The sequence below is a fragment of the Ornithodoros turicata genome, unplaced genomic scaffold (assembly GCF_037126465.1).
Source record: "Ornithodoros turicata isolate Travis unplaced genomic scaffold, ASM3712646v1 ctg00000945.1, whole genome shotgun sequence".
NCBI classification, from domain to species: Eukaryota; Metazoa; Arthropoda; class Arachnida; order Ixodida; family Argasidae; genus Ornithodoros; species Ornithodoros turicata.
This window is the reverse complement of record NW_026999421.1, coordinates 498450-526438: the sequence shown is the minus strand read 5'-3', so window position 1 is coordinate 526438 and position 27989 is coordinate 498450. Positions and strand designations below refer to the sequence as shown.

The window sequence follows — 27989 nt, the reverse complement described above, 5'->3', positions numbered from 1 at the left end:
GCTGGGGGCGTCCACCCACCATGCCGCGCCCTCTGCCAATTAGCGAAGCGAAGAATTTTTGTGGCGCGCTCACACAGGTCTACGAGCTGAAATTTAGCGCTTCTTCAGCGCAGGAAGAAGACCTAGCATTCGGGACAGCGTTAGATGACGGCTTAACTCTATCTTAATACTCTCCTCTATCTCATATTTCGCCTTTCACCACCACCGGCCCCACAGATACACACGCCTTTGCAAATGCAACAACCTGCCTGGATTCCGCTTGTATTCGATACACAAAGACACACTTCATTTTTTTAACTCACCTTGTTGGATGAACTTGTCGTGGTAGGAGAGAAGATCCGCTAGTCGAAGTAATACGTGAAGTTCCTCTTCTGATTCGTCAGCCGCACTGGACGCTACCGCGACTGTAAACCAATGTCGACTGTTAAGCCATCGAGCGACATCCACACAAAATCATTATTGAAATCTTCATTGTAAGATAATGTGAAACTCCTGTCACTATCTTCATTTAACGATACTCAGAGATAAGACTACAGAGTGATTGATGTGGCGACAGCGCATGTGAGAATCGAGTCAGTTGTGGGTAGGTTGTCGGTACCTCTATCTCTCAATTCTACATTTCTTTACAATCATGCATGCGGAAGTCCGGTACCCCCAAATGACCTACGTGATCATCTGCTTCAATTTGAAATGTTCTTCCATGCAATTAGATCTTACATCGATTACGTATATTGAGGAGATGGCAGAAAGAAGGTCGTCAACTACTTGGCTTCTAATGCTGGATTTATGAGCCAACAAAGAATACCTTCGTGGCATTCAGTGTGCCATTATACACCGGTATACTGGACGCCAATACGGCATACAGGAAGATGGAGTTCTTTCTCCCCGTTTGGTTCTTCATTTACCTGACGGTCCTGTCCACTGGCTCAGTGCTTTCCTTAGTCTCTTGACGTGATATGGCTTTCTGGCCATATCAACGAGGTCAATCACTTCCTGGAAATCGTTCCCCACGGAGTCACGAAGCTGCTGAACATTGTCCCCGCCTAAAGACAATTCCAAAACGGAGGTTAAGGTCCCAAGACACGTGACTCCATGCATTACAGAAGTAACATTAAAACAAACTGAAAGGGCGGCTACGGGTGGAGAGTAGACGTTGAATGGTGAGTGAACCCTAGAAATATCCGAAAGAGTAGCGCCGACTGTGATACATGGCGGTGACCGCGCTATAAAATGAGACCCGCGTACATCGTTTTCTCGACGGAAAGACACCGAGTTCCGCGGTGGTGACGCCAGCCTGTCAGAAAACCGCTGAGCCCACCTGCACACGGTGATTTCTCGACGGTTCCTTGGCCATCGTCGGCGATGCTTGGCCTTCGGTGCCGCTCACGGCGTTCTTAGTCGAGAGAGTAGAAGTACAGGCCCCGCAAAAGTTTACGGAAAACGCCACCGGTATATTTCCACCTCGGTGCGACACCCTAGCGGCAAGCGGAAGAGGGATTGTTCACTCGTTCAGAGGGGGAGAGGAGTGAGACGGCAGCGACACCAATTCAAACCATGTTTCGAGCAGGGGCGGATCTAGGAATTTCCCAAAGGGAGGGGGGTCCCTATGGACTAGTGCCACGTGCATGCTGACCCAAGCAGCACAATGTACTGAAAGTCGAGTGCAATAGGGGTGGCCGGTATGTGTTTCATCAATGTTCTTTAGTTTCACAAGCCTGTTCAAGGCCTTCCACCTACCCGTCCACCCCTATTGCACCCGACTTTCAGTACATTGTGCTGCTTGGGGATATGGGCTGTCGCGCACAGGAGAAAATACACCTGCTGCGTGTTCCGTAAATATTTGTCGGGGCCTGTACATAGAAGATCAACAACTGAAACGTGGCGGTCACCAAAAAAAGAAAAAGAAAGATAAACATCATTTAGGAGTGTCGACAAAACACCTGTAGTCATCTCAACTCCATGGGAACGAAATATCCACAAGAACAGGAAGACAAACAGGGCTCAAAATCCGCTACGAATACTTTATCTGGCATCAATGGGGTCAGGTTCAGGTCAGGAGACTGTAAATATACAGAATGTTTCCTATAGAGTGCCTATGAACTATATAAAATAACCTAGACACTGTACAAGGATGCAGCTTATTGCATTGGTCTTTGCGGCACTTTTTTCACGAGGAAGACACCAGCTTTTTTTTTCAGTTTTTTTTCACCAGTCAAATTTCAACAGCATTAAATTGAGTTTTTAAAGTTGATCTCGCAAATCTGCCGAGTCAACCTCACGTTTTTCCAATGCAAATGGAAAGCGTATGTTCGATTTACCCCGAAACATAGCTGAGGAATCCAGCACCACAGCGGGAACACATTAAAAAAATGCAAAAAGCACCGTTTTGGGACTCGGCAAGAAGAGATATGCGTGGAACGACAGGAAGCGTCAGGGGAAGCTGAAGGCGTGACGCAGCAAATCTTGTGCGGCGAGGGACTGTGAAGGGGGCGGAGCAACGACGGCCCACATAGCGCTGAACTACTCGCGCCCAGCGACTTGGGAGTCCCAAAACGGCGCCTTTTTGCATGTCTTCTTTCTTTCTTTTTTTCATGTGTTCCCGCTGTGGTGCTGGACGCCTTCAGTGATGTTTCGCGGTAAATCGAACACGCGCATTCCATTTCCGTTGGAAAAACGTGGGGTTAACTCGGTAAATTAGCGAGATCAATTTTAAAAATTCAATTTATCGCAGTTGAAATACGACAAAATCAGTCTTCCCTGGCGAAAAAAGTGCCGCAAAGACGAATGCAGCGAGCGACATTCCCGTATTTTTTTTTTAAATATAATTTAGGGACACGTTACAGCAAACATCCTGTATAACGTGTTTCATGTATAGACATGTATAGACAGTAGTATGCAAAAGCAGTCCTCCCAATTTGTGGAACAGTACGGCTTTCAAAACTAGAGGGAAGTAACTGTTGCGACCATCGTGGTGTTCTGTAAGTAGGACGACCTTTCTGGTTCCTTCCCTAAATGAAAATCTTCCTTCTCAATTAAACATCTTAACTGCGTTGCTTATTTCGTCGGTACTCCAATTTGGTGGCTCTCTCCTGTAGCGCTAGCGCTGTGCGCACTGTGTTTGCATTACACCAATTCAAACGCTGACTTTCATATGAGAGCAACTTCATTTTGAATTTTAGCGTCCCTTTAGAGAAGCAATCCAGCGACATTTGACGTCGCTCGAAATCCTGCTTCGTCTGTCAAGCTGTCCACCAGGAGTCACTATTCAGAATGCAAGTCGACCTTTACAGTGAGAACCTGACAATTGTGTTCTGTGTCGCCATTATTACACTGGACGCAACGCTAACAGTGACGACATGTCGCGCGGCGTCTCCTACGAACCAGGTGGGAGTCAGAATATGTATTGCGTGCTAAGCGGATTTCCTTTTTCTTAAATTTATCCCGTATCTTTCTCTTCTCCAAACAGGCTTAATTGATCGCGGGTACGCTCTGAATCATGCGGCACCGTCTCTTGCCCGCAGTTGTACACGCACGACTAGCTTCCGTTAGTATTCCGTGTATGCATCGACACGGCCTATCCTGACTCACCTATCTCCATGAACTTGTCGTGGTAGGAGAGAAGATCCGCTCCTCGAAGTAGCTTGTGAAGCTCCCCTTCTGATCCATCCGCTGGAGTGGACGTTGCTGCAACTGTGGTTTTTATTCTTAGATTCAGACGCACTTTTTCATTGTCGGAAACGACTGAAGGGCTAATGTGGCGGTAACGTAACTGTCGGTTGAGTAAGTTCTTTAGAGAGGAACGCAGCCGCTTGCAATTCTACCTAACTGTCCTCGACTTCTGCCAAGTTAGGCATATACGGAGAGCCGGGCGTTCCCACAAAGGCCTACGCGATCGTTGCTTCCATGTAGGAGATTCGTGCACGCAATTAGAATCATTAGAAAGACTTGCGGAGATTGCAGAAAATAGCTCGTTAACTGATCTGCTTGTGAGGCCGGACTTTGACGCCTAGTTCAACGAAACGCCGGCTTTCTGTACGACCATTATGTACCGCGCACGCGTGCCAACACGCGGTACATGACGATCGAGCCCTTTCTCCAAATTTGGTTGTCGATTTACCTGTGTCTGGTTTCCACTCTGCCAGTGCTTTCTTGAACCTCTTGACATGAGGTGGCTTTCTGGCCATGTCTACCATGTTGATCAACTCCTGGAAATCGTGTCCGATGGAGTCACGAAGCTGCTGCACATTGTCCCCACCTAAGGGCAAATCCGTAAGTGAGGTTAGGGTGGACAAATGCCTTATCAAGACAAGTAACTCCATGCGTTGTGGACGTACCAGTGTCATTGTTTGCAGCCTTCGTCTTCAATATCAAAGATTTATTTATCTGGACCGGTGTTTTTCTCTTCTTTTTTCTTTTTTTTTTTTGTGGACGGAACAGTCGCCTTGCGTTTTGTCAATGCACTGACATGTGGATCCGTACTCCAACGTGCATAGTATTGAGGTAATTATCTATATTCCAACAGATTTTCCTCTAATTCCTATTTTTTACATCATGACGCGACCATCGTTGAGCTTGCGAATATGCAAAGTGTCCTGTAAAGTAGCTGCTCTAAGTAATATAAAGTACTTGTTCTCAGGGCTTGAGACTTCTGTTGTAGGGTGTTTAACCTAACATGAAAAAAAAAATCGTACGAAAAACATATTTCCCCAAAGGTTATGGGATCAAGGCTATTTATATCTGGGGTGATTTTTTTCAGTACTTCTGAGAGTGTGCGAGTTTTTAAATCCCGTTTATTTAATATATAAGTTGTTGTCGGGAGGGGAACGTCACCAAAGGAAGCTACAAAGCGGTGCGGAAAATTACACCATCGATCTTATGCACGCCCTTCCGGACCCGACAACCCATTTAAGCGGGTCTTCGGTTCCAAGGTGAAAGTTGTCGTTGAAACATATTTCTGCAAACGAACTGCGTCGATATAAACACATCTCTCAGTGTAGACAACCTTGGCACGCGATATTTTGTACTGGGAACTTTTGCGTCTTCGCGGTCGTAGAAAGGAAATAGGCATTCTAGTAACATCGGGGTTTGCCTCGAAAGGGAACTCTGTTCAAGGAGCACCTTATAATTCCTCCTATATGGTGAGTTACTTTCACTTTCACTAAACCTCATCGCACGGAAGAGCGTATTTGGCTACAGTCTCAGAGGAGGACGTGAGCGACTCCTGCTCGCATGGTACATGGTTTCGAACCCATGACCCCGGCAGCGGTCACTCCCGACCTGTTGGCGCTGCGTGGTTGACGGCGAAAGTGTCACGTCCCTGGATGACATGCCCGGTGATATGAAGTTCCGTTTTGGCTCACCTATCTCGATGAATTTGTCGTAGTAGGAGAGAAGGACTGCTCGTTCAAGGAGTTTGTGAAGCTCCAGCTCTGATTTATTTGTCGTAACGGTCGTCATCGTCTCTGCAAAGTAGGAAGGTTTTTCAGAGTGTGGTTCACACACGGGAAACATAGCGATTCAGAAGATCGCATATCTGAGGTAAGATGAGCATTGCAAATGATGAAGCCGTCTGCAGTTAATCTATAGAAGGAAACGAGTCTTTGTACTGCCTATACTGCGTTATTTACGCACTAGTGTGTTACACTATATATTTACGTTTGTTATGTATCTCTCTTTCCATCAAGTTGTAAAAAATAATAACAATATGAAAGTAAAAGTAATTGCGCGTGGAAAATTCGCACTGAGAATACCGCAACTAAACCAGCCGTGACATCACTGAAGACACCTTCGAAGACGTGTTTGCATCTATTTCCGGTAAGGTCACGTGCTTGCGAAAACCAATCAGCGTTGCCGAAGCTCTCACTTCCCAGATGGCAGGGATCGAAACAGTTTGCTGAAGATGACGCGAATAAACATATTCGAACATCTCTCAGAATATTATGTCAAACAACCAGTCACATAACCGAAGTAACTTGAAATAAACGATTTGCGAGTAACATATCCAACGAGTAAAATATTTTCCGCTTGGATTCGTAAAAAATAAAGAAAACTACTACACGAATGACTATCATCTGATGAGGCCTATTTACTTCACATCTGGAGTCCAGACAGTCCCTTTAAGGAATCTGTTCTATGTTCAAAATGTTTATCTAGCGTCAAATTATACGCAACGTATTCCAGCATACGCGTTTTTACTTTTCTTTTTTCCGTTTTTTTTTTTTTTTTTTTGTCAGTCGGTCGTTTCTGGTAAGTGGGAGGCTCTGACGGGACTTACCTTATTGCGCGTTACAACCGTGTGCAAGAAGGTGACCTCCCTGGGAGCCCTCGCTGTGATGGCACGTGTTGACGGGTGGTTGATCGAATACCTGCTACGGTAAAAGAAAACGTCAAGGCAATGCGGGCTATGGTCCTCGTCAACTATGTTATCTGGCTGAATGCAATACCACACAATGGAGCGTATAATAGTATTCGAGTCTTACAAACCTTTTCCTTCAGTACTTTTTTCAAGCACCAGGTAGATCACTTGTCAGTCTTTGTACCCTGTGCTCATCGTGCCCTGGCTCCGCCGAACACTTCAGTTACGATCGTCGTCGATGTTCCCACGCCGGACCCATGGCCCACCTGCAATGTGCGATGTGACTTACGAGACATTCTCATGGTGATCTTGCATGGTGTGGTCACAAGTGTGGTGTAAACTGTGTTGTCTCACATTCCATACAGGGCTTGCTGCATGCTTTCTAACAACGATTGGCGTTCATAAATTCATGCTCGACACTGCGTTGTGTTGAAGATCGCCTCCACAACGTATTCATAAAGTGTCCGTAGTCTGACTTTTAAATGGCATGTCAGTAATGTCATTCAGGGTTAGTTTCACCTACAGCAGGGCCCTACCGGTTTAACATAACAAAAAAAAATTATTTTCTGTCGAATAGAGGACCATCAAGGGGAGCTATAGGTTTCAAAACTGCACAAATATAAAAATGTGTATTATAATATGTGTCAATTAAGCTAGAAGGGGAAAAGATTATATATTACAACGTCTATGTGCCCTATGTGAGCTAGTCACATCACCGTGACTAGGAAAGAGATAATTATCTCTTTCCTAGGCTCGAGAGGGTACTTCACGTGATGCCTTCATGGGTTCTTATCGTCTTATCAGTTGTTTTTCTGCCTGCGGACCACCCAAGGTGACCTTTCCTAGCGAGGACATAATTAAACTTACACTTTATATAACAAACTATGAGCAAAAGTCGCCAGCAATTGTTCAGAAAGACACCACCAGACACGAGAAGGGATGGCGCAGGGAGATTGTTTCCCACTGCGGATGCAACAAAAATGGTGTTGAGACGACAAGGTGACAATGATGGGCGATGTACGCAGTTATTTAGGGATGGTAGCATTAATGACGAGCGTTCCAATTAACCGCAGCACAACCACCGAGAAAGGAAAAAAAAAAGCAGATGGCACAAATAGGTGGGAATTCTGAGCGACCATCGGTGAGAGTGACGCTTTATAGTTTATATTTAGTTTATAGTTTATAGACGGAGAAGCAAGGACACGCTTCGGTGATGCTTGGGGAATTTAACGAACCACCTTTCCGGATGCAGCGTACGTTATTTACTGTGACGATACAGATTAATAGATAATGAGTCGCAGAGGAGTAGCAGGATCAGCAAAGACAGACGCAAGAAAATCCCGCTTCTAAAAATACGCTATACAGCTAATAAAAAACAATTTACCAACACAGTGAGAACAGTAAAAATAATCGCAACCACACAGTGAATCGCTACAACGCAGCATAAATAATAGTGAAAAATATACGTATTGGGGACCTCACCTCACTTTAGACTTCCAGTGATGTTCAGTTGAAGAGATGGAGATCCATCGATCACCTGGCGGAGTCTGAAGCGACGCATATGGGAAACCTGCTTATGTGGAAGGCAGATAAGGCGTTATCTTTCACCGCGCCTTTGTTTGTCGTGCGAGTAAGTGTCACCTCCTGGTGTGGGAATGTGGGTTTAGAGTAGCACTGAAGGAATAGAGTTACACCAGTAAGTGCAAGAAGCACGTAAATCATAAATCGTCGCTTAACTGGTAGGGTAGTATAGTATAGAAGTACGACATAGTTTACTATACAGGGTGTTTCAGTTAAATCCCCGGGCTAAATAATTCGCGAACCGGTGCACCAATCGAATAACTTTCTTTTTTACAAGTATCTGTCCAATACCGCCTACAAGATGCGCACCGCGTGAATGAGCGGGAGGTGCTCATTATTTAAATAAAAATGCAAATGAGTTTCGTAAAAAAGCGTAACTTCTAAAGCAGGGCGCTGTCGGTATTAAAATGGGTACTACCACTTTTGGGACCTTCAGTGGACACCTTTCAGAGAAAAATCTGCCACCGAAGCGGGTCATTTCTTGCAGTAATTAATTGGTTTCGGTTTACGTATTTTTGTCGCGGCTGGTCGCGGCGAAGCGCAAAAGGACGTAATTCATTGGTGTAATTCATTGGTGTAAGGACGTAATTCATTGATGGATAAGGGAGTGAAAGAGCGTCTTTTTGCGCTTCGCCGCGACCAGCCGCGACAAAAATACGTAAACCGAAACGAATTAATTACTGCAACAAATGACCCGCTTCGGTGGCAGATTTTTCTCTGAAAGGTGTCCACTGAAGGTCCCAAAAGGGGTAGTACCCATTTTAATACCGACAGCGCCCTGCTTTAGAAGTTACGCTTTTTTACGAAACTCATTTGCATTTTTATTTAAATAATGAGCGCCTCCCGCTCATTCACGCGGTGCGCATCTTGTAGGCGGTATTGGACAGATACTTGTAAAAAAGAAAGTTATTCGATTGGTGCACCGGTTCGCGAATTATTTAGCCCGGGGATTTAACTGAAACACCCTGTATATGATAACATTTAAGTAAATGTTGTATGGCATGTAGTGAACTCACATTCATACTTTGTGCATTGGTTGCAAGAGCAGAGATGACGTCATCGCGTATGGTTGCTTCGGAGCAAGTACCCTACACTCGTAGAAATGAACTTCACCACATAGCACGCTCCTAGCCAACCATAATCCCGAATGACAACGTTCTCGACCCTGATTTGTTTAAAACCACAGGAGAGGCCGGCACAAACTAGGCTCCTCCTCCCGTTTTCAACAAATCTATGACGAGAACGTTGTCATTCGCGGTGATGGTTGGCTAGGAGCGTGCTATGTGGTGAAGTTCATTTCTAAGAGTGGAGTAAACGAAGAAAGTCACTGAAAAGGTTAGCCAGCTGTAGGACCGGAACTTACGGGCGTGAAGGCGCGCGGCACCCAAGGGGAGGCGGGGCCGGGAGAGGGGGCGGAGTCAAGGGAGGGGGGCGTGGTCACGCTGGATGATCGGGATTGAGAAGCGCCTCAAAGAGAGCCCGGATCTGCAGTGCTAGAGAGCGCTCCGTGATAGCCGGCACGGCTAAACCGCCCCGATCACGCGTGAGATACAGCTGTGACCTCCTGACCCATTCAACTCAACCAGCCCTGACGTGTTGCGAGTTATGGCGACCCGAATGACTGTAGGTGGCAGACATACACTCTTAAAAATGAACTTCACCGAGCACGCTCCTATCCAACGATAATCTCAAATGATATCGTTATCTGCCCTGATTTGTTGAAAACAGGGGGGCGGACGCCTTTTTTGTGACAATTATGAACAGCATAAGTGTTACAGAAAAGGCGTACGCCCCGTGTTTTCAACAAATCAGGGCAGATAACGATAACATTCGAGATAATGGTTCGCTAGGAGCGTGCTATGCGGTGAAGTTCATTTTTAAGAGTGTACACTCTTAAAAATGAACTTCACCTCATAGCACGCTCCTAGCCAACCATCATCTCGAATGATATCGTTCTCTACCCTGATTTGTTGAAAACGGGAGGGTACGCCTTTTTGTGACACTTATGCTGTTCATAATTGTCACAAAAAAGGTGTACGCCTCCCGTTTTCAACCAATCAGGTCAGATAACGATATCATTCGAGATTATGGTTGGCTATGAGCGTGCTATGAGGTGAAGTTCATTTTTAAGAGTGTAAGCTTACCCACATTGCAACTGTTACCGCGGCGATCACCGCAAACGCGAGATCCGAGTTTGGCGACTGTTACACAACCTCAGCGCCAGTCGTTCAACTTTACTGGTGTGGCGGATGCGTTTATAATTAAAAATGTTCGTCACGGGTGCTCCCCTAGCTGAAGGCGATGACGACGACGCATGAAGTTAACTGGTGCCGGTGACACAATTCTGTGAAATATTCTGCCTAGGATCATACCTAGGAAGGAACGCGACCATGTGAGGGCGACAACGGCAAGCCCTTTTACCACCACCACCACCATCTAGGAACGCGTGCCTTACGGTAGCAGTTTGAATCCGTGGTGTCGGCGTGACCACCACTCCTAGGAACCACAAGACACTGGTGCACCAGGTCACTACCAGGTAAGCGGGAAAGTGATGGGAAAATCAATGAACTTAAAGGGACCATGATGATTTCCGTGAATAGTGAATACTCTGCAGGACAACGTTCTCACGATGCTTTACTATCGAGTAGATACATCGACCTCAAACTGTATTCAGTTCAACTGGGGCAGAGTTATCGGGCAAAAATAGCAGGGCGTGACTGCTGTATAATTGGCTTTGAAAAGGGCTTACGTCACAGCTATCCAATCCTCTGAGCCAAATGTGAACGACGAGGATGACCGCGGGACCATGTGGGTGCATGGTTTTGTTTCGGACAACAACGACGTGGTATATCTGCCGTCGAAACCACTCGAAATACGGCGAAAGGCAAATATCAGAAACGGAGGAAGAGACTATGTGACACACACTGCGTCTATGAATCGTTCGGTACTATGGAGCGATCACTGTGAGGCAGTTGTGTGTTGTATGAGAGACTACATGTGGTTGTGATATTTGTTACATGAGACAGCGCTGGCTTAATTAATGAATAAATGTTCTCGTGACTGACGCTTCAGGTACAGTTGAGAAACGTTCGTTACGGCAGTTACAACTAGTCCCGCCTTGCGAGGAGAAGGGGTTTCTTGAGAAACGGTGCAATGATACAGCCGCCGATGGGGCTGTCCGACGTTCTATCGCTGGTGTCCTCAGTCTCGGGGGAACGCTTTTTATGCGAGGGAGTGACTGGACACCACAATTACTCCCCTCTTACTTGACGTTATTGGATTATCCTCAGATCTGTGCAGTGATTGGCCTTGCGTGTGTCGCGTGGTGAAGCTGTATCCGGATTGTCCTCAATAATGACTCCTCAGTTGTATAATTCGTATTTTCTAATATTTTCAGCTCAACGTAATGCATTTACTCGAAATAAATCAGACCTGTTAACTGCATCGCCTCTGTTAGGGATGCACTCGCAGATGACGATGCAGGAAGGAGTTGACAGTATGTGTCGCAGGTAGTAGTCATCCATTTTGTCCCACGCCTTCGTCGAATGAGACTCGAAGGAGTCTGCAGTCAGGAGTGCAACATGTCCTTGCTTATTATACTCTGCAGATAAGAGTGATTGAGATGAGGACTGTATGGGTATCACTCCTGTGCCTAGATCAAATCACTGAGACTTCCCCTGCTCCAGCTGCGCACTATCGTTGCTTTGTGAGCTAGCGCCGAGTCTCGTTGAAACACGTATGGTTCGTTACCGAAAATGGAAACTGATCCGAGGGACCAAATGCTTCTTTAGGATGTTGTTCATGTGATTGTCCTGGTGGATCTTTACTCCTGGACCCACGAGCTCTCCAGCACATCTGACGCTTCTATTCCATCATCGCCGATCAGGACTCGAGTTCCAGTTGAGTTTCAGGCGTCTACATCTCTTTAACGCTGGGGCAGTATCCATCGAAGAAGGAAATGCAAGGAGCGGCTCTTCCTTCCAGACTGGCATAGCCGCCCTCTAGCGGTCGCTCGGGTCAAAATCGCCATTACGTCCTGTCCACCACGTGATCCTCTCTAAAGTTTCGGTTTTGCGAGACTTTGTTTCTCGCGCTGCTCACCGTGTGATTTCGCTTTTCGAAAGCCATTTATTGTGGAAATGTGAGCACCACATCGTGCAAACGACGTATGGTAATGTGTTTCTGTCCCGCCTGCGGCTCTCGCCGAACAGAAAGCAGCTCTTTAGTCAGCTATTTAGTCAGCAGATCAGCTATTTTAGTCTCCTGTGTGTTTTCGAGTCATGTTGAATCGTTTGTTTGGGACCTGGCACTGCCGCAGATTCATTTCATATCCTCTGTTGTTGTACAGCTTGGGGTCAAAGTTTACGGAACACGGCGCCTGCCCATTTCTTCATAGGAGAACGAAGAGATCGAATAAGAAACGGGTGGCCGGCTATTCCTTCCATCTCTCAGTATGTGTGCCTACTCCTGCTTGCTGCTTGGTTGTCGCTCCATTGGAGAAATTCTGCCCACCGGTGTTGCGTAAAGTTTTGTCCCAAGCTGTAGGAATCTGATTAATGGTGTGCTGGGTCGTTAGTTATACGTGTGGTAGTGGGTCAGTTCGTGTAGAGCCTTTAAGAGCTTTTTGTGTATTTCAGACGTCGTGGAGATGGTCAGTTCACGTTGCACCCGTCTAGACTGACCAAGGGTAGGTTAGGAGAGCCTTCTCTATTTTTCATGCGTTGTCGAGTGGGTCACTTCATGTGGGATATGCACCCGTTGAGACTGACCAAGTTTAGGCCTGTACACCCTTTTACGTATTTCACACTCTGGGGGTCGGTCGGTTCATGTAGAACATGCACCCGTCGAGACTGGCCAGGGTCAGGTAAGGACTGCCTTTTATGATTTTTACACTATCGCGAGTGGATCAGTTTATGAATGGATATGAACACGTAGAGACTGACCAAGGTTAGGTCAGGTGAAGATTTTCCTGACCTAACCTTTGTCAGCCTTCAGGGCTGCACATTCTACATGAACCGGCGTACACCCCAATTTGTGAAATAGATAAAAGACACTCCTTACCTAACATTGTCAGTCTCGACGGATGCGCCGTGTCGCCAAGTGAAAACTGGCCCTTAGTACGCTCAGGATCATCGTTGTTCAGAATATGATATTGTCCTCTTTCCAGTAGATTTGTTCTTTTTCGAGATTTGCGCACCCCTTTCCGTGACAAGCTGGATGTATACGATAACTCCTAGAAAAAGGATCCGCTCTTCTGTGAACCGATAAATGTATCGTTCGGCTGAATGGTTGATGGTGAGAGTGTTACGCAGTTAAGTTGGGTTTTCAGACTGCATGTGTTGTTATCGCTGCACGGCGTGCAGGTGCGCGGGATCCGATGTAAATGCAGTCCTACAGAAAATCGAAAGAGAAATAAACGAACGCAACGTCTGCTGCTTAGTACAATTTATTGCCCTCAAAAGTTCCCCCCACCCATGATCATGTTGGTGAAAGAGAATGCCAGGGACTCTTATTTCATATACGTGCAATTGATCGTTTCGTTGTTAAGGGTTGCCGGTCAGCCATGTTTTTCATCCACCGAGAAGGAAGCATTTCTTACACTCGCTGTACTTTGTGCAAAGGACGTTATTAGGGCATGTAATACCCAGAACACAAGGGCAGACCTCCATGTCAACGTCACGACCTGCAAAAGGAAACGTCCTCACAATGATGGCTATACGGTAACATCGTTAATAATTCCAAAGGTCCTTACGTTCAAGCTCGTGTCCTTCAGGTGCAGCTTCACTGGCGACAAATACACCTTAAAAAGAAAGGGAATTTTTTTAGTTTCTCGCACTCTCAAGTTCCCCGCAACTTGGATCGCACCATGTGAGCTGTTACGTCACGCGCTTTCGACAGCTTACTACGCGTCCTGAGCACCTGTTCACTTGACTACCTCATCTCTCTAAACGTGTTACCGAATAACGAGGACAGCCTTCGTGCAGAAAACTTTCTGCTGTCTTAGGGCGAAGGACATGTTCAAGGAAAAAGGAAAGGATAGGGGGTGTGTACATCGCCGTTTTTCAGTCGGTTCGCCACAAGCTTCAATCTAACTAAAGCTCAATTATCCTGGAGCGATCCACTAGTGGTAAAAGACGGGGACAAAAACCATGGTTCGGAACCCGCCAATGTTTCCAAAACCGTGTGTTCTTTTCAGTCGTTTACGCATAATTCTAAGCGTGGAGGGGTGTTGGAAAAAATGGGGGTGCGTCATTATTATAGTCACGTTATTATAACATATTATCAGTGTGATGTATCTAAACCAGAATCCTAAGGGCACCCCGTGCAGGGGATACACAGGTCGAAAATGTAGGGGGTGTCACAGAACATTTGGGGGGTGTAGAGGGTCAAGATAAATTAGTGTTTCTTGTACTATCCTAGGACATCTCCTCCGGCTATAGTAGAATAATTGTCGGTTTGAAACAACCGCAGCTCTCGAAACTGAGCTTTTGGTTTGATCAAACTTTCACAACAGCCTATATTAGATCCCATATTAGTATTACCAAAGAGGAGGACGAAGACAACAGCGAAACGTAGAGGCGTCATTATGTCCACGAAGAGATCGTTGAAACTTTCCTGGAGAAAGAGAATAAAAGAACTTGTTTGTTTCAAGTCCTCAGAAATAGTTTTGGTAGAAACCTCACTTCCTCCGATACAGCCATGTGTAGTTTGAACGAAAGTGAAAAATGATGAAAGAAATATTAAACACGTATGTGTTTGTCCTTCTACATATGCGTTCCAGCCTCAGAACATGAATTGTCTTGTGTGAAAAATGAGTTGCGAGTTTCGCATCGAAGGTTAGGGTTCTAAAACTTTGACGTTGACGTTGAAAATACGCTGTTCGGCTGTTGTGCTTTTCTGATGATAAATGGATACTATTAAAGCCGGGCTGCCAGTCGAAATGGAAGGGACTCTGAACTCTTCGACGTCACCGCTTCGCTCGGGAGTGTGTCAGAGGGCTTACAACACGAAGAAGAATTTTTTTTTCTTTCTTTTTTCCTTTTCGTAGCAGTATTCTGGCGTGCCGTACAATGCGTTCATGACAACGTGAAACGCATTATGAGCGTAAACAAGAGACAATTGATGTTCTGAGGCTGAAACAACATAGAAGGGGCAAGTACATACAAAGCTTCAGTGACTTTTCTGAACTTCTGAGTGGCTTCCATCTTTCAGAATTATGAATGTGTTCCTACCCTTTTAAGGAATCTGTTCTACGTTCAAGATGTTTATCTAGCGTGAGACTATCCGGAACAGATTCCGGCCAACGCGTTCGTTTGTCAGTTGGTCGTTTCTGGTAAGTGGGAGGCTCTGACGGGACTTACCTTATTGCACTTTACAACCGTGTGCAAGAAGGTGACCTCCCTGGGAGCCCTCGCTGTGTTGGCACGTGTTGACGGGTGGTTGAACGAGTTCTGGCTACGATAAAAAAAAAGGAAACGTCAACGCAATGCGGGCTATAGTCCCCGTCAACTATGTTATCTGGCTGAATGCAATACCACACAATGGAGCGTATAATAGTGTTCGAGTCTTACAAACCGTTTTCTTCAGCACTTCTTTGAAACACCAGGTCGATCACGTGTCAGTCTTTGTACCCTACGCTCAAAGATTCCATACAGGGCTTGCTGCATGCTTTTTAACAACAATTGGTTTTCATAAATTCATGCTGCGTTGTATTGAAGATCGCATCCACAACGTATTCATAAACTGTGCGTAGTCTGACTTTTAAATGGCATGTTAGTAATGTCATTGAGGGTTAATCTCACCTACAGCAGGGCCCTACAGGTTTAACATAACGAAAACTTTTCTGCCGAATAGAGGACCATCAATGGGAGCTATAGGTTTCAAAACCGCACAAAAATAAAAATGTGTATTATAATATGTATCAATCACGGAGTAAGAAGGCTAGGAGGTGAAACTGCCCATAGAAGCAAGCGCCGGCGCGAGACTGTCACGTTGGGGGAGAGAAAAAAAGGCAGTTGCTGACTTTACGCGACAGATGGCACGGCGGCACTGTCTTCTATTTTGCGCTTTTGCATGGAAGGCTATGGGGAAAGCAGTTCTTTTCGCGAGTCGTACGCTAGCTTCTACGGACGAAGACAAACTGATGAACGTGAACGATGTTTGTCTTGGCAATAAAGGTCGCGCTTGTCAACTACATAGCGCTTCCTGTTTAGCGAAACCAACGGAAAACAATTTCATTCTCTTGCCTCTCGGTTCTGTTGAGCAGACGATAGGAGCACGATGATCGAGTAAGCGTTTCATCTTCTTCTTTTCTAGTGTTTAATTCACGTGCTTTCACGTGTTTTAGTCACGCCGCCGGACAAGTGACAGTATCACGTGACCGCATGCTTCGGAAATTCTGCGTCCTCGTGCAACAGATGGCACTGCGGGCCGGGCAGCGGAGCACGCGCTCCTCGTACATTCTCTGGTCGCGGGAGAGAGTCAAGTTTCATCTCCTAGTCTTCTTACTCCGTGGTATCAATTAAGCTAGAAGGGAAAAATATTATATATTGCAACGTCTCTGTGCCCTATGTGAGCAACACTTACACTGGCCCGTATTCCCAAACCACCCGCAACTTCTCCCTCAGGGCGCCCGTAGCCCAGGGTCCCTTGAGGGCGAACATCCCCTCAGGGCAGCATGCATTTCTCGAACGTAAACGTGCACGCGCTAAGCAAAGGGCTGGCCGTAGGGAGGCTCGAAGGGGATTCGGCCCGATTCCTCGTAGAACGAGGCAAAAGCGCATGCGCAGGACCGCGCGTCCTTTCCGCTTCCGGCGGCTGTCGTCTGCTACTTTGGTATCTTTTGTTCTGCTTGCGTTTGGCTTCCGAACTTCGTGTCAATATTGTGCTCCGATGTTGTTAAACTCTCGGGTACTGCGGATATGATTTGTACCCATCTCATCATCGTCTCCCTATGTGTGTACGTGTTGTACTAAAACGGCCAGATTGTAACAATCACTGGGTGGGTGGACAAGGGAAGCCAGGATTGTCCGTGCTCCTCCCGATGTTCAGTATAGTCTGTAGTGTTCATGCGCACATAACTTCGACAAGCAGTATCTTTCTTTGAATTCATACGTCGTACAGCTCAAGGTGGTGATCCCAGTCCCGAATTCGTCGCGCCGTCACTACGGGAATAACAACGTGAGGGTAACGCTTGAACCGCGCGACGCGATCCACAGATGCACATGGGCCGTATTCCCAAACCACCCGCAACTTTGCCCTCAGGGCGCCCGTAGCCCAGGGTCCCTTGAGGGCAAACATCCCCTGAGGGCAGCATGCGTTTCTCAAACGTGCACACCCTCAGCGAAGGGCTGGCCGTCGGGAGGCTCGAAGGGGATTCGGCCCGATTCCTCGTAGAACGAAGCAGAAGCCCATGCGCAGGACCGCGCTTGATTTCCGCTTCCGATGGCTGTCGTCTGCTACTTTGGTATCTCTCCTGTTCTGTTCGCGTTCGACTTGCAAACTTCATGTATGGTGGGCTACTTCATGTCAGTATTCAGATGTTGTACAACTGTTGGATATTGCGGATATGATATGTACACATCTCACCATCGTCTCCTTATGTGTGTGTGTGTGTTGTATTAAACGGCCAGATTGTAACAATCACTGAATTGGCGGACAAGGGAAGCCAGGATTGTCCGTGGCCCCTCCTGATGTTCACTATAGTCTGTAGTGTTCATGCACACGCCCAACTTATCTTTCTTTCGATTCATATTCGTGGTACCGCACAAGGTAGTTTTCCCAGTCACGAATTCGTCGAACCGTCACTACGGCAATACCACCGTGAGGGTATAACGCTCGAATTGCACGACGCGATCCACAAATGCACATGTCATCCATGTTTGTTTCGAGGCGAGCGTCCCTCAGGGAGCGTACAGTGAGCTCGCGAGCTCACTTGGCTGGCGCGTGCCCTTAGGGCGCCCCTTGCAGATACGGGCGCTTTGGGAAACAAAATTCGTCTCCCTCAGGGCTAGAGGTTACATAGGGAGCCCTCAGGGTTGGTTGGGAATACGGGGGATGTCCTCCATGTTTGCTTCGAGGCAAGCGTCCCTCAGGGAGCTCGCGAGCTCACTTGGCTGGCGCGTGCCCTTAGGGCGCCCCTTGCAGATACGGGCGCTTTGGGAAACAAAATTCGTCTCCCTCAGGGCTAGAGGTTACATAGGGAGCCGTCAGGGTTGGTTGGGAATACGGGGGATGTCCTCCATGTTTGCTTCGAGGCAAGCGTCCCTCAGGGAGCTCGCGAGCTCACTTGGCTGGCGCGTGCCCTTAGGGCGCCCCTTGCAGATACGGGCGCTTTGGGAAACAAAATTCGTCTCCCTCAGGGCTAGAGGTTACATAGGGAGCCCTCAGGGTTGGTTGGGAATACGGGGGATGTCCTCCATGTTTGCTTCGAGACAAGCGTCCCTCAGGGAGCTCGCGAGCTCACTTGACTGGCGCGTGCCCTTAGGGCGCCCCTTGCAGATACGGGCGCTTTGGGAAACAAAATTCGTCTCCCTCAGGGCTAGAGGTTACATAGGGAGCCCTCAGGGTTGGTTGGGAATACGGGGGCATGTCCTCCATGTTTGCTTCGAGGCAAGCGTCCCTCAGGGAGCTCGCGAGCTTACTTGGCTGGCGCGAGCCCTTGGGGCGCCCCTTGCAGATACGGGCGCTTTGGGAAACAAAATTCGTCTCCCTCAGGGCTAGAGGTTACATAGGGAGCCGTCAGGGTTGGTTGGGAATACGGGGGATGTCCTCCATGTTTGCTTCGAGGCAAGCGTCCCTCAGGGAGCTCGCGAGCTCACTTGGCTGGCGCGTGCCCTTAGGGCGCCCCTTGCAGATACGGGCGCTTTGGGAAACAAAATTCGTCTCCCTCAGGGCTAGAGGTTACATAGGGAGCCCTCAGGGTTGGTTGGGAATACGGGGGATGTCCTCCATGTTTGCTTCGAGACAAGCGTCCCTCAGGGAGCTCGCGAGCTCACTTGACTGGCGCGTGCCCTTAGGGCGCCCCTTGCAGATACGGGCGCTTTGGGAAACAAAATTCGTCTCCCTCAGGGCTAGAGGTTACATAGGGAGCCCTCAGGGTTGGTTGGGAATACGGGGGCATGTCCTCCATGTTTGCTTCGAGGCAAGCGTCCCTCAGGGAGCTCGCGAGCTTACTTGGCTGGCGCGAGCCCTTGGGGCGCCCCTTGCAGATACGGGCGCTTTGGGAAACAAAATTCGTCTCCCTCAGGGCTAGAGGTTACATAGGGATCCCTCAGGGTTGGTTGGGAATACGGGGGATGTCCTCCATGTTTGCTTCGAGACAAGCGTCCCTCAGGGAGCTCGCGAGCTCACTTGGCTGGCGCGTGCCCTTAGGGCGCCCCTTGCAGATACGAGCGCTTTGGGAAACAAAATTCGTCTCCCTCAGGGCTAGAGGTTACATAGGGAGCCCTCAGGGTTGGTTGGGAATACGGGGGATGTCCTCCATGTTTGCTTCGAGGCAAGCGTCCCTCAGGGAGCTCGCGAGCTCACTTGGCTGGCGCGTGCCCTTAGGGCGCCCCTTGCAGATACGGGCGCTTTGGGAAACAAAATTCGTCTCCCTCAGGGCTAGAGGTTACATAGGGAGCCGTCAGGGTTGGTTGGGAATACGGGGGATGTCCTCCATGTTTGCTTCGAGGCAAGCGTCCCTCAGGGAGCTCGCGAGCTCACTTGGCTGGCGCGTGCCCTTAGGGCGCCCCTTGCAGATACGGGCGCTTTGGGAAACAAAATTCGTCTCCCTCAGGGCTACAGGTTACATAGGGAGCCCTCAGGGTTGGTTGGGAATACGGGGGATGTCCTCCATGTTTGCTTCGAGGCAAGCGTCCCTCAGGGAGCTCGCGAGCTCACTTGGCTGGCGCGTGCCCTTAGGGCGCCCCTTGCAGATACGGGCGCTTTGGGAAACAAAATTCGTCTCCCTCAGGGCTAGAGGTTACATAGGGAGCCGTCAGGGTTGGTTGGGAATACGGGGGATGTCCTCCATGTTTGCTTCGAGGCAAGCGTCCCTCAGGGAGCTCGCGAGCTCACTTGGCTGGCGCGTGCCCTTAGGGCGCCCCTTGCAGATACGGGCGCTTTGGGAAACAAAATTCGTCTCCCTCAGGGCTAGAGGTTACATAGGGAGCCCTCAGGGTTGGTTGGGAATACGGGGATGTCCTCCATGTTTGCTTCGAGGCAAGCGTCCCTCAGGGAGCTCGCGAGCTCACTTGGCTGGCGCGTGCCCTTAGGGCGCCCCTTGCAGATACGGGCGCTTTGGGAAACAAAATTCGTCTCCCTCAGGGCTAGAGGTTACATAGGGAGCCCTCAGGGTTGGTTGGGAATACGGGGGATGTCCTCCATGTTTGCTTCGAGGCAAGCGTCCCTCAGGGAGCTCGCGAGCTCACTTGGCTGGCGCGTGCCCTTAGGGCGCCCCTTGCAGATACGGGCGCTTTGGGAAACAAAATTCGTCTCCCTCAGGGCTAGAGGTTACATAGGGAGCCCTCAGGGTTGGTTGGGAATACGGGGATGTCCTCCATGTTTGCTTCGAGGCAAGCGTCCCTCAGGGAGCTCGCGAGCTCACTTGGCTGGCGCGTGCCCTTAGGGCGCCCCTTGCAGATACGGGCGCTTTGGGAAACAAAATTCGTCTCCCTCAGGGCTAGAGGTTACATAGGGAGCCCTCAGGGTTGGTTGAGAATACGGGGATGTCCTCCATGTTTGCTTCGAGGCAAGCGTCCCTCAGGGAGCTCGCGAGCTCACTTGGCTGGCGCGTGCCCTTAGGGCGCCCCTTGCAGATACGGGCGCTTTGGGAAACAAAATTCGTCTCCCTCAGGGCTAGAGGTTACATAGGGAGCCCTCAGGGTTGGTTGGGAATACGGGGGCATGTCCTCCATGTTTGCTTCGAGGCAAGCGTCCCTCAGGGAGCTCGCGAGCTTACTTGGCTGGCGCGAGCCCTTGGGGCGCCCCTTGCAGATACGGGCGCTTTGGGAAACGAAATTCTCCTCCCTCAGGGCTAGAGGTTACATAGGGAGCCCTCAGGGTTGGTTGGGAATACGGGGGATGTCCTCCATGTTTGCTTCGAGGCAAGCGTCCCTCAGGGAGCTCGCGAGCTCACTTGGCTGGCGCGTGCCTTTAGGGCGCCCCTTGCAGATACGGGCGCTTTGGGAAACAAAATTCGTCTCCCTCAGGGCTAGAGGTTACATAGGGATCCCTCAGGGTTGGTTGGGAATACGGGGGATGTCCTCCATGTTTGCTTCGAGACAAGCGTCCCTCAGGGAGCTCGCGAGCTCACTTGGCTGGCGCGTGCCCTTAGGGCGCCCCTTGCAGATACGAGCGCTTTGGGAAACAAAATTCGTCTCCCTCAGGGCTAGAGGTTACATAGGGAGCCCTCAGGGTTGGTTGGGAATACGGGGGATGTCCTCCATGTTTGCTTCGAGGCAAGCGTCCCTCAGGGAGCTCGCGAGCTCACTTGGCTGGCGCGTGCCCTTAGGGCGCCCCTTGCAGATACGGGCGCTTTGGGAAACAAAATTCGTCTCCCTCAGGGCTAGAGGTTACATAGGGAGCCCTCAGGGTTGGTTGGGAATACGGGGGATGTCCTCCATGTTTGCTTCGAGGCAAGCGTCCCTCAGGGAGCTCGCGAGCTCACTTGGCTGGCGCGTGCCCTTAGGGCGCCCCTTGCAGATACGGGCGCTTTGGGAAACAAAATTCGTCTCCCTCAGGGCTAGAGGTTACATAGGGAGCCGTCAGGGTTGGTTGGGAATACGGGGGATGTCCTCCATGTTTGCTTCGAGGCAAGCGTCCCTCAGGGAGCTCGCGAGCTCACTTGGCTGGCGCGTGCCCTTAGGGCGCCCCTTGCAGATACGGGCGCTTTGGGAAACAAAATTCGTCTCCCTCAGGGCTAGAGGTTACATAGGGAGCCCTCAGGGTTGGTTGGGAATACGGGTTCATGTCCTCCATCTTTGCTTCGAGGCAAGCGTCCCTCAGGGAGCTCGCGAGCTCACTTGGCTGGCGCGTGCCCTTAGGGCGCCCCTTGCAGATACGGGCGCTTTGGGAAACAAAATTCGTCTCCCTCAGGGCTAGAGGTTACATAGGGAGCCCTCAGGGTTGGTTGGGAATACGGGTTCATGTCCTCCATCTTTGCTTCGAGGCAAGCGTCCCTCAGGGAGCTCGCGAGCTTACTTGGCTGGCGCGAGCCCTTGGGGCGCCCCTTGCAGATACGGGCGCTTTGGGAAACGAAATTCTCCTCCCTCAGGGCTAGAGGTTACATAGGGAGCCCTCAGGGTTGGTTGGGAATACGGGGGATGTCCTCCATGTTTGCTTCGAGGCAAGCGTCCCTCAGGGAGCTCGCGAGCTCACTTGGCTGGCGCGTGCCCTTAGGGCGCCCCTTGCAGATACGGGCGCTTTGGGAAACAAAATTCGTCTCCCTCAGGGCTAGAGGTTACATAGGGAGCCCTCAGGGTTGGTTGGGAATACGGGGGATGTCCTCCATGTTTGCTTCGAGGCAAGCGTCCCTCAGGGAGCTCGCGAGCTCACTTGGCTGGCGCGTGCCCTTAGGGCGCCCCTTGCAGATACGGGCGCTTTGGGAAACAAAATTCGTCTCCCTCAGGGCTAGAGGTTACATAGGGAGCCCTCAGGGTTGGTTGGGAATACGGGGGATGTCCTCCATGTTTGCTTCGAGGCAAGCGTCCCTCAGGGAGCTCGCGAGCTCACTTGGCTGGCGCGTGCCCTTAGGGCGCCCCTTGCAGATACGGGCGCTTTGGGAAACAAAATTCGTCTCCCTCAGGGCTAGAGGTTACATAGGGAGCCGTCAGGGTTGGTTGGGAATACGGGGGATGTCCTCCATGTTTGCTTCGAGGCAAGCGTCCCTCAGGGAGCTCGCGAGCTCACTTGGTTGGCGCGTGCCCTTAGGGCGCCCCTTGCAGATACGGGCGCTTTGGGAAACAAAATTCGTCTCCCTCAGGGCTAGAGGTTACATAGGGAGCCCTCAGGGTTGGTTGGGAATACGGGGGATGTCCTCCATGTTTGCTTCGAGGCAAGCGTCCCTCAGGGAGCTCGCGAGCTCACTTGGATGGCGCGTGCCCTTAGGGCGCCCCTTGCAGATACGGGCGCTTTGGGAAACAAAATTCGTCTCCCTCAGGGCTAGAGGTTACATAGGGAGCCCTCAGGGTTGGTTGGGAATACGGGGGATGTCCTCCATGTTTGCTTCGAGGCAAGCGTCCCTCAGGGAGCTCGCGAGCTCACTTGGCTGGCGCGTGCCCTTAGGGCGCCCCTTGCAGATACGGGCGCTTTGGGAAACAAAATTCGTCTCCCTCAGGGCTAGACGTTACATAGGGAGCCCTCAGGGTTGGTTGGGAATACGGGGGATGTCCTCCATGTTTGCTTCGAGGCAAGCGTCCCTCAGGGAGCTCGCGAGCTCACTTGGCTGGCGCGTGCCCTTAGGGCGCCCCTTGCAGATACGGGCGCTTTGGGAAACAAAATTCGTCTGGCTCAGGGCTAGAGGTTACATAGGGAGCCCTCAGGGTTGGTTGGGAATACGGGGGATGTCCTCCATGTTTGCTTCGAGGCAAGCGTCCCTCAGGGAGCTCGCGAGCTCACTTGGCTGGCGCGTACCCTTAGGGCGCCCCTTGCAGATACGGGCGTTTTGGGAAACAAAATTCGTCTCCCTCAGGGCTAGAGGTTACATAGGGAGCCCTCAGGGTTGGTTGGGAATACGGGGGATGTCCTCCATGTTTGCTTCGAGGCAAGCGTCCCTCAGGGAGCTCGCGAGCTCACTTGGCTGGCGCGTGCCCTTAGGGCGCCCCTTGCAGATACGGGCGCTTTGGGAAACAAAATTCGTCTCCCTCAGGGCTAGAGGTTACATAGGGAGCCCTCAGGGTTGGTTGGGAATACGGGGGCATGTCCTCCATGTTTGCTTCGAGGCAAGCGTCCCTCAGGGAGCTCGCGAGCTTACTTGGCTGGCGCGAGCCCTTGGGGCGCCCCTTGCAGATACGGGCGCTTTGGGAAACGAAATTCTCCTCCCTCAGGGCTAGCGCTTACATAGGGAGCCCTCAGCGTTGGTTGGGAATACGGGGGACAGTCACCTCACGGTCGCTAAGGGAGAGATAAGGTTCGAGTGGGTACTTGACGTCATGCCTTGAAGGGTTCTTCTTGTCTTATCAGTTGTTTTTGGCGCCTGCAGGCCACCCAAGGTGACCTTTCCTAGCGAGGACATCATTAAACTTACACTTGATTTAACGAACTATGAGAAAAAAGCCGACAGCAATTGTTCAGAAAGACACCACCTGACACGAGAAGGGATGGCAAGTGAGATTAACTGTTCCCCACTGCGGATGCTACAGATCGCGCGGGACGATAAGAGGGCAATGATGGGCGAACTAAATAGATATTTAAGGATATTAGCATCAATGACGAACATTCGAATTAACCGTAACACATCCGCCGAAAAAGTAAAAAAAGGCAGACGGCACAAATAGGTGGGAATTCTGAGCAACCATCGGTAAGATTGACGCTTTATATTAATCCAAGGAGAAGCAAGGGCACGCTACGCGGTGATCCCTGGGGGTTTTAAGTAACCACCTCCCGGATGCAGCGTACGTTATTTACTGTGACGATACAGATTAATACACTATGAGTAGCAGAGGAGTTACAGGATCAGCGAAGATAAACGCAAGAAAATCCCGCTTCTAAAAATACGCTATGCAGTTGGTAAAGAACAATTTACAAACACAGTGAGAACAGTAAAAAAAATCGAAACCACACAGTGAAACGCTACAACACAGCATAAATAATAGTGAAAGATATACGCATTGGGGATCTCACCTTACTCTGGACTTCCAGTGATGTTCACTTGAAGAGTTGGATATCCATCGGCAACCTGGCGGGGTCTGGAGGGACACTTACGGGATCCCGGCTTATGTGGAAGGCTGATAAGGCGTTACCCGGCCCCCATAGCTCCCCATCTTCGCGGCTCCGTCAGGCATCATAGTTGATACCTATTGGCCGAAGGACATTGCGCGCTCCGCTATTGGTTGGCAAAGTTTCAAAAGAGCATTCTTGAGCGGGCTGCCTGTCCGGCGGGAAGTTACGAGAACAGAAGGGAGAGAAGTGGCAGCGTCGTCTCGCGTCTCGACGATGTCAGTTGAGAGCACCATATGACCGCATTGTTCAAAGAGAAGTCGCAGATTTGTTACCCCCGTATTCCCAGACAACCCTGAGGGCTCCCTATGTAGGCGCCGGCCCTGAGGGAGGAGAATTTCGTTTCCCAAAGCTGCCGTATCTGCAAGTGGCGGCCTAAGGGCGCGCGCCAGCCAAGCAAGCTCGCGAGCTCCGTGTGCGCTCCCTGAGGGACGCTCGCCTCGAAACAAACATGGAGGACATGTGCGATTTAATTCATGAATCACGTCGAGCGATTCCATAACGGTTTTATGCCGACAGTGCGACGAATTCGGGAATGGGAAAAACCATCTTGAGCGGTACGACGAATATGAATTCAAAGAAAAATACTGCTTATCGAAGTCGTCTGTGCATTGTACCAACGTCTCAACATCATGAGGGGCATGGACAATCGCGGGTTCCCTTGTCCGCCCATCCAGTGATTGTTACAATCTTGCCATTTTAGCGCAAGACACATACACACATAAAGAGACGACGATGAGATGGGTACAATTCATATTCGCAATACCCAAGAGTTATACAACATCTGAACACAATACTGACATGAAGTTTGCAAGACAAACACCAGCAGATGCCAAAGTAGCAGACGACAGCCGTCGGAAGCGGAAATGAAGCGCGGTCGTGCGCATGCGCTTCTGCTTCGTTCTACGAGGAATCGGGCCGAATCCCCTTCGAGCCTCCCGATGGCCAGCACTTCGCTGAGCGCGTGCACGTTTACGTTTGAGAAACGCATGCTGCCCTGAGGGGATGTTCGCCCTCAAGGGTCCCTGGGCTACGGGCGCCCTTAGGGCGAAGTTGCGGGTGGTTTGGGAATACGGCCCTTAGTGTGTCAAAGTAACTCAGCGCGTGTTGTGATGTTTCCCGACACAAGTATCCTAAGGACGAACAGTCTCTCGAGTTCAGAACCGGAATGTAGTGGTGAGCTGACGCCTGAGGAACACTTGTGAGCGCCGTCGCATTTTCAAATGCAGTCACAACGGAGACAGGATTCGGTGTCCGTGCGACAAGCATTTCCCTCTTCGTTGAAACCTTCGCACTGCGACCAACGAAAGGAGATGCTCAATGTGAAATCGTACGCACTCGTGCGAGCGTCTCTCGCTTCAGGAAGTAGAGTGTGCGTGTGCTTTGCGAGTTCGAACTTGGTCAACGAACGCAACGATTTCCCTCTGTACGCACGGTGAATATTTGTGTCAGACTATTGAGTCAGTACGATGTTTCAAATAAATGTGTTGTTTGTCCAAAATTTGCCTTGTAGTTCTGGAATACGGAATAACGAGCGTCGGGCTCGTTGAAAACCAGTAAAAGTAAAAGCCGATGGTAGCCAGTACGGAGCCGAAAGGCGAGCCAAACTGAGAGACTCCTGATTGGCCGAATGGTAGGCATCATAGTTCATTTTCATTGGTTGCATGCCCAGTGTTGCCTGAATTATCTCAAACTATGGGCTCTATGGGGAGCTGTGGGAGCCTGGCGTTACCTTCACCGCGCCTTTGTTTGTCGTCCGAGTAAGTGTCGCCTCCTGGTGTGGGAATGTGGGTTTAGAGTAAGACTGAAGGAATAGAGCTACACCAGTGCGTACAAGCAGCACGTAAATGTTGAATGTGTGGCTTAAGTAGTAAACTAGTATACTATAGTATGCTTTGGTATATGATATATTTAAAGTAAATGTAGTATAGAATGTGGTGAACTCACATTCATAGTATATGCTATGATTGGGAAAGCAGAGATGACGTCATCGCGTGTGGTTGCTTCGAGGGAAGTATCTTAGTAAATCGTGTAATACGGAATAAATTTAATATAGGAGAGGATATTGTTGCCACTTTTCCTCACACTGAGGGCGAGATTCAACACGATCCCCTTTTAAGGCTTTTCCTTTAGACTTCTGCGTTGAAGATATTACGTAATATCTTTGTTACAATCCCTGTTGACTTCCCAGACCAACTCTGTTCTACCCATTCCTGGACTATAGAAGGCAAACAGCTTAGTGGCTCCTCTGGCGTTATAGGGAAGATTGGAGCGAGTCGATGTGCTCGATTTGGTCGATAAAATCTCGAGACGAAGTTCGCATTAGGCACAAGTCCGAAGTAGACGGTAATGCGAAGGAGATTATAAATTTTAAAGTTAACGCTAACCACACGAAGGTTATTCGTTTGTAGAATGCTCCAATGGAGAACGTTTGAAATGGTGACGCCATATTTGCCTTGTCTCTGTATTATTTACGACGGATATGTTACTGAAATGATGATTAAGTGATGATGTTCGAGGTAAATATGTTTGTAGATTGGGTATTATAATGGAACTGCGTTGAAACCTCCCGGGTATTTGCTTCTCCCTACAATATGTCTTCTGTCGGCCCGTCCGTGACGGGCGTCGGCCCGTCCGTTCAGCGACCAAGGAAAACGCATCTCAGTCAAATGAACAATGAATAGAAAGGTTTATTACCTTCAGTACAGGCAACCCCGCCGATCTCTTGATCGCGTACAAGCCAGAAGTGACCCCGCTTTCCAGAATGACCGTCCTTTTTGAGGAGCTTGCCCCGACTGTAGCGCCATCAGACCAGTTACGTGTTTTGCACCTGTCAGGCCGGTTGCTTATTGAAGTTCACGTGGCTGATAAGCTCCCACACTCCCCCCACCCCAACACCTTGCACCACGACGTTTCTCATAAGTCCTCATCCGAAATGTCCGGCATCTCGATGATAACCTCGTCCGCAGGTGGTACCGGGATGCGCGGGGGGTCTTGCCGAAGGAGATCTGGTCGTAGACGCCTCACCGTATCTAGAGCTGTCGATAAGGCGATCTCTGGAGAGCGGGCTGACTGAATCCGGGAGCGGTGCAGGGCTCCCCGTTGATGAGTGGTCCCGTGTATTTCCGGCACC

The 27989-nt window shown here is 49.7% G+C and overlaps 1 protein-coding gene across 2 annotated transcripts; it reads right to left on the bottom strand.

Moving 5' to 3' along the window:
* Positions 1–270: 270 nt before the first annotated feature.
* LOC135375791 (NGFI-A-binding protein 1-like) lies at positions 271–24849 on the bottom strand. Of its 2 annotated transcripts, none has more exons than XM_064608437.1 (8): positions 24761–24849; positions 6484–6621; positions 6275–6368; positions 5361–5462; positions 4118–4255; positions 3589–3690; positions 906–1043; positions 271–404 (listed from the first exon to the last, which is right to left on the bottom strand). In XM_064608437.1, the coding sequence occupies exons 4-8, from the start codon at positions 5455–5457 to the stop codon at positions 286–288; spliced, it is 594 nt and encodes a 197-aa protein (XP_064464507.1). In that variant the 5' UTR covers positions 5458–5462; positions 6275–6368; positions 6484–6621; positions 24761–24849; the 3' UTR covers positions 271–285. The 2 variants fall into 2 exon arrangements, with proteins under 2 accessions (XP_064464507.1, XP_064464506.1); XM_064608436.1 differs by lacking the exon at positions 24761–24849 and adding an exon at positions 7838–7997.
* Between the last annotated feature and the right edge of the window lie 3140 nt (positions 24850–27989).